This window comes from Saccostrea cucullata, unplaced genomic scaffold, assembly GCF_032062105.1.
Source record: "Saccostrea cucullata isolate Sc308-1 unplaced genomic scaffold, CSIRO_AGI_Scuc_v1 ctg4381, whole genome shotgun sequence".
NCBI lineage: Eukaryota > Metazoa > Mollusca > Bivalvia > Ostreida > Ostreidae > Saccostrea > Saccostrea cuccullata.
The window spans coordinates 1-14,270 of NW_026935294.1; the positions used below are offsets into that span (position 1 = coordinate 1).

The 14,270-nt window shown below is 31.6% G+C and overlaps 1 protein-coding gene across 1 annotated transcript; it reads right to left on the reverse strand.

Moving 5' to 3' along the window:
- Nucleotides 1-632: 632 nt before the first annotated feature.
- On the reverse strand, nucleotides 633-12,709 carry LOC134242448 (succinate--hydroxymethylglutarate CoA-transferase-like; the record flags this gene model as incomplete). Its single annotated transcript, XM_062724531.1, has 8 exons — nucleotides 12,575-12,709; nucleotides 12,405-12,462; nucleotides 12,217-12,290; nucleotides 11,880-11,965; nucleotides 11,488-11,538; nucleotides 1,252-1,372; nucleotides 993-1,084; nucleotides 633-794 (listed from the first exon to the last, which is right to left on the reverse strand). Coding segments are annotated over exons 1-8 (756 nt in total), but the record flags the coding sequence as incomplete, so codon positions are not given.
- Between the last annotated feature and the right edge of the window lie 1,561 nt (nucleotides 12,710-14,270).

Here is a 14,270-nt window from a genome sequence, read left to right on the forward strand (position 1 = left end):
CTGATGAAGTCACCATTTGCTGCTGAAAATTGTAAATCTTAGCGCGGCAAATATTAAAAGAGCATTTAGGGACTCTTTCTCGTACCAGCCCCTATTGCGAACAGCTGGACTTTGGATTTGGTTTTCGGTCTCATCCGAAGGACTGCATGGTTTCCGCGTCCCACAGTTGGATTCGAAACTGCGACTTAAGGATCAACTCCTAAGAATCATAGAACAAACGCTTTAACCAGTGCGGTGTGCGGGCGACGTATATGTCATAAAGATTTATAAAAAAAACTAGCTCCTTTAAAATCAGCATTTGATTTTCGTACACTCTTTGATCGTTACATTGATCTTGTTAGCAATGCCTATCATTGGGTCGTGCTTAGCTGACCTATTTCATGCAATTTTTTGTAAGGCCTTTAATTTTATGATAATTTTGACTAACGTATTAACGTATCATTCGGGCTACTTAATCGATACATAGGCTGCCGGTGGATTTGACTGGTCAGCAAGGGATGCCTGCTCCTCCTAGGCACCTGATACCACATCTGGAATTTCCAGGGTCCGCGCGTGTCTCATGCGCTATATAATTTTATTGTTTGTAATTTTCTTTTTTATCGATCAAAGTTTTTTTTTGGTTTCTTAAAAACTAAATTCAAAGCACAAACCTGAGTAGAAAATAAATCGCAGTCAATGTGTTGACCTTGACCCGTTTTCTGTCGCTGTAAGATGGCAGCCATGATGGCACCATGAGCGTACAGTCCAGTGGATAAATCTGTCATAGCCACGCCCACCTTACATGGTTCTCCGCCCTATAGGATCAACTCAGTAAGAAAACAACAAGTCTAAGCAAGCGCAAACATTTGGAAGTCGGTGCTTTAGGTGAAAAAGAATTTCTGAAGACCATTATTATAATAACTTTCAGCAGTTATGACTGCATTAACCTCATAATTATCATAGTAAATGTAATACAAGAAACTTGTGTTTGAAAATGAAATTAGTGCATTAACCTTGGGACCAGTGATGTACATCAACCCTGCTACGCCAGAAACTATGACGTCATATCCTGCTCTTTTAGCGTATGGTCCAGTTTGCCCGTAACCTAATATTTATAACAAATCTAACATAATTATTTATTAACAAGATGTACAAAATGTTTTTGTGTTGTGCTTCAACAACCTTTTTTTCTTATAAAAATATTAATTTATCATTAAAAGCTTTAATTTTTTATTAAGCATGCTCGATAATTAAAATTAGAAAATGGATAACCTGATATTGAGCAATAGATAAGCTGGGGTGCCTCATTTTGAAGCTGTTGATATCCTAGACCATATTGTTCCAGTTTTCCAGGTATGTAATTCTCTACCAAAACATCACACTTAGTGGCAAGGTTATAAACACAAATAATGGATAGATATTAAAACATTAATGTATATCTACAATAAAAGCTGTGGATACATAACACATATATACATTTGTTGTAATTTACATCCGCTTATGCACAGGGGCCAGTAGCAAACTTGTATATATAGTGATTACATAAAATAAATACGAGGGCTATTCAATAAATAATGTCATTAGCTCGATGACATTCAGCATATATCATATGACATTAAGCTTGACTTTCTCTCATTTTTGAATCTTTAATGAATTGATAACAGTTTATGTGACCACTTTTCATCAAATAGTTTCATTGTGGGAAGCTGGAAATCAAGGGCTATTTGAGACACTGCATTAAAAATGAATGGTAAAGAATCAATAAAATAGAGTGAAATTAAACGCTTCATTAAAGCTGCTGTAAAACTTGTTAAGAATCCCAAAGAATTATTAATTGAAATATCTTAAATTTACAGCAACCAATGTCTGTTTAATACAAACATGAGCAGGTGGATTTCAATGAACAAAAATGATATAATGGGCATCAAAAATGGGTACCGTCTTACAACAACCAAAAACACCTAGGGGCGAGCGGCCAACCCAGAAGAGACCGCGCACTGGATCTACTCCAGACCGCACTGACGACTAGGGGGGCGCAGGAGAGCGGACATCCACCAAATGTAATGACTCTGTACTGACACCTGATCGAATACAAAACACTTTGAATTTTCTATCTTTAAATGTCTGTGGAATTAAAAACCGGCTAAATTATAACGAATTTAGAGAATTTATTAGATATTATGATACAGTACTGTATAATAGCTTTCACTGAAACAAAAACCGATAATTCTGGCGAAATTGATATCCCAGGATATACAACATTAATTTTATGAAAAACAGAAATAAGCTTTCAAAAGTAAGATCGGGTGGATTGATATTAGCAGTACGTGATGAAATCATTAAGTATGTAAAGATTGTAAATACTGATTGTAAATATGTGCTATGGTTTAAGTTAAATAAGTCACTTTTTCAAACGTGTGAAGATTTGAGTTGTGTATATACCGCCTGAATCTAGTAAATATTCTTGTACAGATTGTTATATAGAAATTGAACAAGAACTCATCAATGTTTCAAAAGACCAAAAATATGTATGTTTAATGGGAGATTTTAATGCTAGAGTCGGGAATTTAAAGGATTATTTTACTGCAGATAATTTTTTGACACATGTTAACCATTCAGAAGGTGCATTTGAAGCCTCTATGTTATCAAGGGCTTTTATTTTTGAAAAATATGACATTCCTTTAGATAGATCTGTTGAAGATACAATTGTCAATAATTTTGGACATAAATTAATAAATTTCTGTAAAAATAACGATTTGTATATTGTAAATGAGATTAGCGTGACAAATGCAAAGGTGGTGGATGTAAAAACAATAAAGAAGGACTTGTTTATTTTCGATACGGAACGTGGCAAGTTGCACGGCCATTCCGATCAGGTGGCAGAGGATAGTTTCGAATAAAGTACCGGTCAAAAAATAGAAAAAATAGAGAAACCTGAGGTTTGAATGCATATTATAGGTAATTTTATACTGAATATTTTATGGATTGGAGGGAATGTATATTTTATTGAAATTGACACTTTAGTGTACACTGTATAGGGGATATGGACTAGAAATACGAAACTAAGCTAAAAACTCGCTCTACTGGTATTTCACCAGCGGGGTGGGTTTGAAAGTGAAAACGAGGTGGTTGAGGCCATATCTCTTGCTGTTATTGGTATGTACAAATGTTATTCTGCAATTTGTGTGGTAGCTTGTCATCAGCATAATGCCATTGAAAATAGGCTTGATTCACATGAAATTTTGAGATTCAATCTAAAAATAGCCTGTGCCATCTTTAGGGCTCATTGTGTAAGTTGTACATGTAAAAGCCAATTTCTAGGGACTACATCATACTATTATTACATGTAGAGGGAATTTAAAATTTTTCAATGCACATTTTAAAAGCAGCTCAATATTAAGTAAACCGTCAGTCAAACGTTTTGTGCCCCAAGAATGCACAGGGAAGTCTGATTTTTATACAAAAGGGTTTCTTATGTATGCCAATTTAAAAAAAACATTGTTATTTAAAATCTGTACAGCTGTAAAAAGAAGTTACTCTTTTCCAGCATACATTTTTAAAGACTTTGAACCATCAGCATAATAAATCATATAGATTGAACATTTTTTGCCAGAGAATAAATTAATTGTTTGAATGATATTTCAAGCACTTGCTTAAATTAATTAAATCTAATTAAAATTTAAGTGTAGCAAAAGATAAATTTGTAATATTTTTACTAATCAGTCAGCATACCTAAAGAAACTAACCATATATAGTACAAAAAAAAATTTTCCAAATTTAACCTATTCTGATATTGATATTTTCATGAAATATGCCCCCCCCCTTTTCAATTTTTAAATTTATTTATATTTAAAAAAAAATTTTTTCAAAATAAACCTAATGGTTTATATTGCATATTTAGAGAATAGCAAAAAATGTGCATTTTCATGTAATTATTGAAAATTTCACAATTGCCCAGGATGGACAGCTAAAAGAATGAAATGTATGTATTTGATTACTCATAACTTGTCAGTAAATCAGGACAAACAGAACAGTGCATTTTCATTACACTGAAGAAATGGCTTAGGGTGTTGACTGCCATTTCCTGGATAGCATGTGATGCAAGAGTTAAATAAAAAAGTGCAAAGAAGTTATAGGTATATAAAACCAAGTGAAAAAGGGTATTTCATAGAACATGAAATTATACATGTGAGTACATTTCACCAAGATGTGCTCTTTATATTTGACTCTTTACATATAAATGTATTTGAAATAGATTAAAATTACCATTTAACACTTTTTGATGGTATATTGATCATCAATTGCATTTGTTTCATGTATAAGAAACAATATGGGGTTAAGGTGGTTGACCGAAAATTGATGAGGTCTCTTATTTGGCCATAACTTTTTTATTTTTCAATGAATCAAGACATATTTGGTATATTTTTACTCAGAATAGCATGTTCTTTTTGAATTGAGCAATGTTTTTTACTTGCAAGACAAACTTTGAAAGTTAAAGGTGGCAAAGTTTCGAATAAAGTACCGGTCAAAAAATAGAAAAAATAGAGAAACCTGAGGTTTGAATGCATATTATAGGTAATTTTATAGCTAGAGTATTTTATGGGTGCATTTGGAGGGAATTGGTGGCCTTGTATATTGAAATATGACACTTTAGTGTCAACAATAGGGGATATGGACTACGAAATGCTAAAAACTGCTCTACTGGTATTTCAGAAAAGCGGGGTGGGTTCACAGGATGAATTGTAGCTTGAAAACGATAGAGAATCTCTTGCTGTTCATTGGTATGTACAAATGTTATTCTGCAATTTGTGTGGTAGCTTGGGTCATCAGCACGGGCCTGGAAGCAGATGCGGCTGCGGCGAAATAGTGAAAATAGGCTTGATTCACATGAAATTTTGAGATTATCCCTGTGCCATCTTTAGGGCTCATTGTGTAAGTTGTACATGTTTTATTCCTAAAAGCTTCAAATTTCTCAAGGGACTACATCATACTATTATTACATGTAGAGGGAATTTAAAATTTTTCAATGCACATTTTAAAAGCAGCTCAATATTAAGTAAACCGTCAAGTCAAACGTTTTGATTGCAAAAAAAACTATCCTCTGCCACCTCAGAAGAAAGTCATTGACGCATTGTGCTGTTGTGTGTTTCTCGCTTCACCACTACACTAAAATTTTAAGTGAGAATGGGAAAGAAAAAAGAAAAGACCTGAGAGTATCCTGTAAAGTATTATGCTATATGCAGTGCGAACAGGGAAGAAAAGCCACGGTACATTTGACCATGTCCAATGATGATGTTGACAATTTGATTGTTGATAGTATTTTCATCAGGTAATTATTAAAATTTAACTCTTCATTTTACTGAAAGTTATGAATGATCTAATGACTACGGATTTAAAAACGATGAATAAACGGTACAAGGATGTCAGGATGTTACTAATATCCCAACATTGCCAAAAAATAAAAATGCATTCATTCAAAGAATTTATGAAAAATAAAATCCTTGCTTTTTAGGCCTAATATTTTTAACATTATTGAAACAGGTATTTAATTGTTCAAGTTACCTTTTTAAATGAGGTTTGATTTTAATTAATATCTCATTTTCAAATGAATTAAAAAAAGATACAGATTGTGCATGACAAGAACATTAATTTTCTTGATCAAGCATTTGCATTTCACTAATTCAATCTGTAAATTTTACAATAATTTCAAATTGATTTTTCATTTATTATATTGGAAATTTATTCATTTCATTGAGTGAATGAAACTCAGTGCAATTCCTTATGCAATTCCAAAAATGCAATTCCTTAAATGTTATTGTAAAAATGAACACAAATAATTTCAGATCATGGGTCATTAATTGGAATAGGTAAGAACCAAAAACAAAAGTACTTCAGTGTTTCCTTAAAAGATTTGTGCCATCAATCAAAGTAGAGGACTAGAGGTCATCCCATATCAGCTCAAGAATATTAAAGAAAGTTGGATGGATCAAGCTAAGATGTTGAACCAGACATGGCAAAATCAAAGGAGATTTGGAGAAGAACTTCTGACTTGTTATACCCAATGTATATTTTTATGTCTATAGATTATAGAAGAAAATTTAATGTTTAACAACATCCTATCTAGTATATACATGCTGTTTTCCATATATTTAGAAAATATGTGTATGTGATGATCGCAGTGCATGCTCTGTTTGTCCATCTTTGAATTTGTTTTCAGTAAAATAAATGTATACACCATAGGTATTAATTTAAGGTTGCTTTTGTTTATACTTACATGTAACAAGTTTCTTAAAAGGGGTTAGTAAAATTGCAAGGAAATTAATACATGAACAATTAAGATTAATATTTTTATTCATTAAATTTTGTTCTTACCAGGACCTAATATGCTCAAATAAGTATTTCTGAAAACTGATGAGTTTTGTACATAAATCTGTATTGAACATGTATAATTATATCAACTGTAACAGTTTAAAACATGACACTTGGAAATTGTAAGGTTGTTAATTAAGTAGGAATGATAAGACCAGTTTAGTAATCTACTAAAATTAAAATCTTTCACAAATACATGTACATGTAGTTTATTTTAAAATTGTTTACATTTATAATCTTTTAATTTTTTTCTGTATTTTGATTTTAAAAAGGAGAAAATTTTGTTATATTTAAATTATTTCATGGATATCAAGGAGATATATTTATCACTGTAGCATTGTTTCTTTTCCCTGTTCTTGACAAATATTTTTGACAGTGTTATGTCATTTTGCAGAATTTGCCTTTTTGCTGAAATCAGAAGTACTCTGTAAACTAATTAAAGTATGAATTGATGTCACTTAGAATTCATCTTTATTTTGTTCTGTCTGATATTTCAATTTAGATTCTCAGACTACCTAATCCAATGATTGAGCTAATGTCCATGAAGTGTAGAAATAGGCCATCTTTAAAAAATGTTTGGTTGTTGGCTTCTCCAGACCGACTGACTAAAATGACCAGACTGAAAACTTTTTTCAATGCAGGGCCGGATTTTTTTTCTTTTTATTCCTCTTATCCCCCTTAAAAAATGTTGTTGAAGAATTTCTCACCTACCGACCCAATAATTTTACCCTGAGTCAAGAGAGGGCAAACAAACATTACTTTAAAGATAACATTTCTACTCTTTGAAGTAAAGAAATAATTTAATTATAAAAACAGCAGCTTCGTGGATGCAATGCTTACAACATTTCACTCAAAAAATGGCATACTTGTATAATGACAGTCACCAGCCATAACTGAATAAAGATATTTTGCTACAAAGATGTCTAGAAGTTACTACATGTTGGATAACTAAATCAGCATGAGGTCAAATTTATAGGCTTTTAATTGGTTTAGTTGCAACATGTTCTGAAGTATGTTTATTTACATATACATGTACTTCTAAAGGTGTTGCAGTATAATTCATGGACAATTTCATCAAAATATTCAGATGTAAAGATTGCCATAAATACTAGAGTTCTTCCATGGAATAAATTTTTAGACCATCATGTAGCACAGGAAGAGTTTTATTTTGGAATATTTTTGGCCAATTTATGCCTAAAAACAATATCAAAAATAACATTTAGTCTTTAACATTCACCATGACAAGGTGATATCAATGTTCACTTGTCTTTAAAAGTGTAGAAAAAGCCTGATTTTTATGTTCCGAACCCATAATATAGCCCCTGTTTCCATGGAAATAATATTGGGGACATACATATTTTTTTAGTTCAAATTAATGAAAATGATCAAATTAATAACTTCATGGATTTTGATGGAATCGGTAGATATGTAAAACGTTGATTTTTATATTTTTGTTGCCATGGCAACGGTTTCACTTTATCAAGGAAAGTTGAAAAATCTTCTTTTTTACCCAAATGTTCACATTTTTGATAACGGAAAATTAAAAGTTTAAATAATAGAAGCATGAATTATACTAATTCAGGTCATTTTAATTATAAAAGTTTGATAATTTATAAAATAAATCAATTTTTTCAATGAAAATAATATTCGAGGTGAAATGTGAAATACGTTAACTTTGGCATCATTTACTAAAAAAATGGGACGGGCAATATCTTTGAAAATCATATTAAATGATGAAGCTAATCTCCCTGAATAAATTGATATATAGCATGTGTGCATATTAAAAAAAATATGAGTTGGAAGGAGACGCAAACCTTACCTTAAATACCCTCGGTATGTCTAAATATAGTTACAGCTACGTAGAATGTTTACGGCGGGTGTTTCCTGCTTGATACAGCAAAACACTTTCGTCATTTTGCACGAAAAACGTTGGAACAACAAAAAGCACCATAGCTAAAGCAGCATTTTGAAAGATATACTGTAGACATCCTGCGGAAATATTTTCCATGAAATAAAACTGCGTCCCATAAACACACTATTGGTGCTACATCCAAGACATTTCATTTGTTTCAAATCAATCTTGGCTACTAACTAAGAGACCAGAATTATTCAAAATTGTAATAACTAAAGTATGTAAAAAATAAATTATTTAAACAATACAATAACTTTACTTTCCAAGACAAAACTAAATAAAGCATTAGTTTTAAGTCACAGCAAGAAAAACAATTCAATCCTGCATTTATCATTTATAGTTATTACTCAATTAACTTCTTGGCATTCTCTCTCTCTTTCAAAATATATAACTGCACTACCATTACATATGGGAAAAAATAAGAAAAACAAAATATGCAAAAATGATCCATTTCAGGATTCGAACCCATTCTCTGGTAAAAGTTCTCCTTGGAAGTCCACCAGCATATCCACTAGACCATTTCGGACACGATAGATTTCGAGTGTTATTTAATGTTCACATTTTTCATTTCGTTTGGAGAATAATTTTTATTCAATTTTTGCGTTTTTCAAAAACTTTGAAACAAAAATCGGAAATGGCGGTATTGAAGAAAATTCCTGCCTCTTTGTGTATATATTAAAATTATTCTGTTTCAAGGAGGCACTTTTTTAGAACAATGGGGATTCCCTATTTAAAAAACGGAAAATCTGACATATCTTGCCGTGAGACTAATTTTCACATCATTTGTTGGCAAATTGGAAGTCAATGCGCAGATTCCAAATACTATTTCTCGTTGTGCTTTAAATATTGTTGTATTTGAAAAAAATTAGTATGAGTTTCTGCAACATAAAAATTATTCTTTTAATCTGCTACACATTTAGGGAAAATAACAAAAGAACTGCAACACCCTCTTTCTGTAAAAATAACGATTTGTATATTATAAATAGTAGATTCGGTACCGACAAAAACAAAGGTAAAATGTGTACACTTGCAATAACATAATCCACAGTACTACTGTTTTTACAAGTAACACCACCTTTACAACATTTTAAAGTACACGAGTTCTGTAATCTTTTTTCCGATGTACATAATCCATTGTCTTTTTCTTTGTCCACCTGTTCAATGTCTAAAAATAGCTCCACGTGTGAAAACCAACTAGGTGTAAAGTCATAGTGCCCCGACAGGGAAGCCGAGTTTCGTAATAACATTGATACTTCAGCTGTGAAGTCAATTGAGCGTAACCTTATTGAACTGAGTAATAATGACATTTCAAGCACTGACATTAATAAGGTTCTTCTAAAGGTACTTTGTATATAATATTTAAAACAAATTTTGAGTGTGAAAAGTATTTAAGTATTCTGCCATTAAAATTTAGAAAAATACTTGTCAAATTTCGTACTACTAATCACCATCTACCAGTTGAGTTGGGAAGATGGGCATCTATACCATTAAGTGAAAGATTATGTACACTTTGTAATGCTAAACATGTTGCTGATGAATTTCATTTTATACTTGAATGTACTGCACTGTCAAACATCAGGAAAAAGTATATTAATGAATACTACTTTACTAGACCAAATGTTCTTAAATTTTCTCAACTGATGACAAAACAAGATTCTATGTCACTTAAAACACTCTGTATGTTTATATTAGAAATATATGATTTAGTTTGTCCTCCATAATTGTTCTCCTCACATTTCATTATTACGTGTTTTTTCCTCCCCTTTTTCCATTTTTTTCCCCTTTTTTTTCCTCTTCATTTTTTTTCTTCTCCAATTTCATTGTCTTATTATGTATAATATATACTTATACCTCTGACCAGAATGTATATATGCTGTAAATATTTTTCATTGTCCTCATGTACCATGTACTTTAAATGGTTTTGAGTGAATAAATGAACTTGAACTTGAACTGTTTGCAACAATTCAACAAATTATCACTAATTATGTTTGATTGACTTTAAGATACATAGCAAAATTGATAGGCATCATTTTGGGGGTAGTTTACACTGTTTTAAAGAAACATTTGACAGTAAAAATGCTTTATACTCAAAGGTTACCCTATGTTTTGAAAAATGAGTGAAAACGACAGCGTATAAGAATATCTAAACAATTATTTAAAAAATCAAAAAATGTAGTTATCCACGTTTGTCTGAAATTCAAACAGATGATGAAACTTTAAACCCTCAAAACAAATTTACAATAAGATGCACTGGACAAAACAGCAAAGGCCCGAGAAGAGCAAAGAATTGCACGAGCACAAAAACAGTTTTAAATGGTAAATGGTAAATTTTCTTAAATACATGTATTAGTGGTCTAGACTTGTTATTCAAATTCTTATTCGGGGAGGCAGTTCAATTTATGGAGGAGTCTAGAGAGCAAAATGTTTGCAAAAAAATCAAAGGTTTATGAGAGGAAGGAACCAGAATCAGGAATCCACTGCATGAAATTTCTTCATGACAGCGTTCAAAGTAAAGGAATTTGGGGGATAAAAAGAAGGATAATGTTTTGTCACAACAACAATATTCTCCAGATCTTTCAACTTTTGACTTGTTTCATTTCCCAAACTTGAAAAAAAAACCTTTCAGAAAAAAAAAACAAGTACAGGAAATCATAGGAAATGCGATATTCCAGTATACGAAGGGCCCTACTAAAAAAAAATTGTTATAAAAACGATCAGAAGTTGAATAAAAGTGTTACGAACAAGTGTTTTAATTAAAAGAGAATATAAGTGAAGTCATGAAGACTTAATCATCGGAAAGCTTTTTTTTGTTTCTTTCAAAGCACCAATGACAATATTTATTGAACAGCCTCGTATATATGGTGATTACGTAAAATCAATTATAATGTGTTATATTATTGTGATTACATGAAATAAAATGAAATGTGTTACTGGCCCCTAACTCAGGTTGTGTATTTTTTCTGCAAAAATTGCAACGTAAATTCTCGGACCAAAGAAAGTAGTTTATTTATTTTTTTAACATACGTTTATTGTAATGATATGAAAAAAGGTATTTTTGACATGGTCAATATTCATCATTAAATAGATTCTCTTTCCTTTCTTCAAAACCCCCTCACGACAAATTGCATCTAAGAAATAATAACTGTTCTATAAATATATAGTCAATACTTATTATTTTTGTATTATTTTTTAATACTTCAGATAGAAATAGAGGGTTGAAAACTAACCTTTCTGATAATGTCCTGACCTCTCTCAGATTTTATATCAACGGCAACACTCTGTAAAATACACCAGTCTCATTCTATATCCTATAATTACGATCCTCCAAAGTAAATCGCTTCTCTGGGTAGCGATTCGGGAGCGGATCAAATGAATCGATTTTAATCACATTGTAAAACAAAGTACAGGATTTTTGCTTCTTTTCTAGCATTCAAAACATACTTATTGTGACATCTGTTACATTTTATTACTTTAAAAAAATCGTATACGCAATTGTGGATTTAATATATTGCCTAAAATAAAAATTGAAAAAAATACTGAAAAAAAAACATCTTGAAAAAATTCTTCATACTAACATTGTCATAATATCAAATTATTTTATGTACCATAAAGGAGCTACCTTTTTATTTCTATTGATTGTGAGGAAGTACACCGATTCCGAACCTTTAAATGGTGGACCCCACAACCGAGTATCATCCCCTGATCCTGTAGAGCAAAAAACGAGGATTATGGTAATATTGGTAATAAATATAACACATGAAGAACCATACTCTGTGAGTTGATTTTTAGTTAGATCACAGGAGTCTGAAGTTTTTATCGTAAAAAAAAAATGGGAAAAATATTTGACCTACAACTAAGAAAAAAACCGTGTTTTTTATAGTTGAGGTTGGGATATTTTTTCTGGATTTTTTTAAAGATAAAAACTTCAGACTCCTTTGGTTAGATCAAAGTTGTACCTGGTCGCTCAATTTTGATTACTTCTGCTCCTAAATCACCGAGAATCATTGTGCAGTAAGGGCCAGCAAGCACTCTACAAATACATGTAACAATAATACAAATATTTTTACTTAAAAGTATTTCTCCACATTTCTTTAGAGTTTGAAATACATGTATATGTAGTTAATGATAATGGAATAGGTCTTACCTTGACATGTCCAGTATTCTGTATCCACTTAGTGGCCCAGGCCATTTTTGTGCATTCTCTGTAACAAAAGGTTAATATTTGATTATTTTTTTGTCCCGTATTGCTTTCCGTAGGTGACTGGAAGTCCAAAAACGGTATCGATTAAAAGAAACATAAAATATGTTAAATACCTGAAGTGCATGTTTTTGAAATATTTCTCCCTTTAAGGTACCGAATAATCCGATTTCTACATTTGACACAAATACTTGTAGTCTTAGCTGACTTGATTTGTCGAATAAACATAGCCTGCGCGTTATAGATTTAGAGTTACCTTTCCTGTCTTGTAAATAAGTATGGTAGCCTTGTGACTGCGTTGTAAATATCATTAAGTACAACGTCAAAAAACCACTAGTCATTCCCAATCTAGACGGTTTTGAGTGTTTATGAAGGTTAATCTTTGTTTGTTTGTTTTTTTGAGAAAAAGAGCTAAAAAGTTTTAGGCCTAATGAGTGAATTATGATTTTGAGGTTCACAACTCTTTGAACAATGCGATGATTTTGAACCACAAAAACGCATCTTAATTTTTTTTGTTCCATGCATTATAATCACAAGCATGGTGCGCCAAGGTATATATTGTCTATATTTTAGCCATAATTCCCAATTAATATCTCTGACAAATACTGATGCATTAATGTTTATTATTTTTTTAAGGTTATTCCACCCTGCTACGATGTCATAGGATTTTGCAGAAACTCTAATTAGTTTCAATTCATACCTAATAGAACAATATCTTTTGAAAGAATGCTTTACAATAGGTGTAATGATAAATATTGTTAATTAAAAGAAATTAAAAAATGCATATTTTCTTTATTTAATCAATTATTCAGTCTTTAAAAAATGTTGACAAGGGCAATAACTCCTTCTAAGGTCTATTCATTCAGGCATTTGCTTTATTGTACTTCTAATGTAAAATATTTTCCCTGATATTCACAATTCAAAAGTATCTTATAAGTGGCTTCTTCAACAAAAATGGAACTCGTAAATTTACTTACCTCGTCATTGGTCATTTGAAAAATTATTTTGTTAAAACAGATTCTGATTGCACACATAAGTACTCTGAAGTTGACATCAAGAAGATGCTTGAGTTTCTGATTGACAATATCTATGTGGTTTTTGGAGACCAGGTATCCCAACAATCTATTGGAATTCCCATGGGTACAAATTGCGCTCCGTTATTAGCAGACTTATTTTTATATTCATATGAAGCAGAATTTATGCAAAATCTTATGCGTGAAAAGAAGAAAACACTTGCTGTGGCCTTCAACTCGACATTTAGATATATCGACGACGTATTGTCAATTAATAATGATAATTTCCATTCCTACGTCGACACGATATATCCTGGTGAGCTTGAGATAAAAGATACCACAGAGTCCGACACTTCTGCTTCATACTTGGATATTTTACTTGAAAAAGACACTAATCGTAATCTAACAACCAAGCTATATGATAAACGTGATGACTTTAACTTTTCTATCGTCAACTTCCCTTACTTATGCAGCAATATACCTTCATCACCTGCATACGGAGTATATATAGCTCAGTTGTTTCGATACGCAAGAGCATGCTCTACGTATGAACAATTTCTTAAATGAGGTAAATTATTACAAGCAAGTTGATGAAACAAGAATATCAACAGTCTCCTTTAAAGTCATCATTTCGTAAATTCTGTGGTCGATACAATGACCTTGTCAGCAAATACAATTTATCATTGAGTCAAATGCTGACGGACGTTTTTCATACCAATTGTTAGTCCATTATTTATACACTGAATTGACGACGGATTTTTTCCGTTATTTCCTGATTATGACAACGAGCACACGGCGG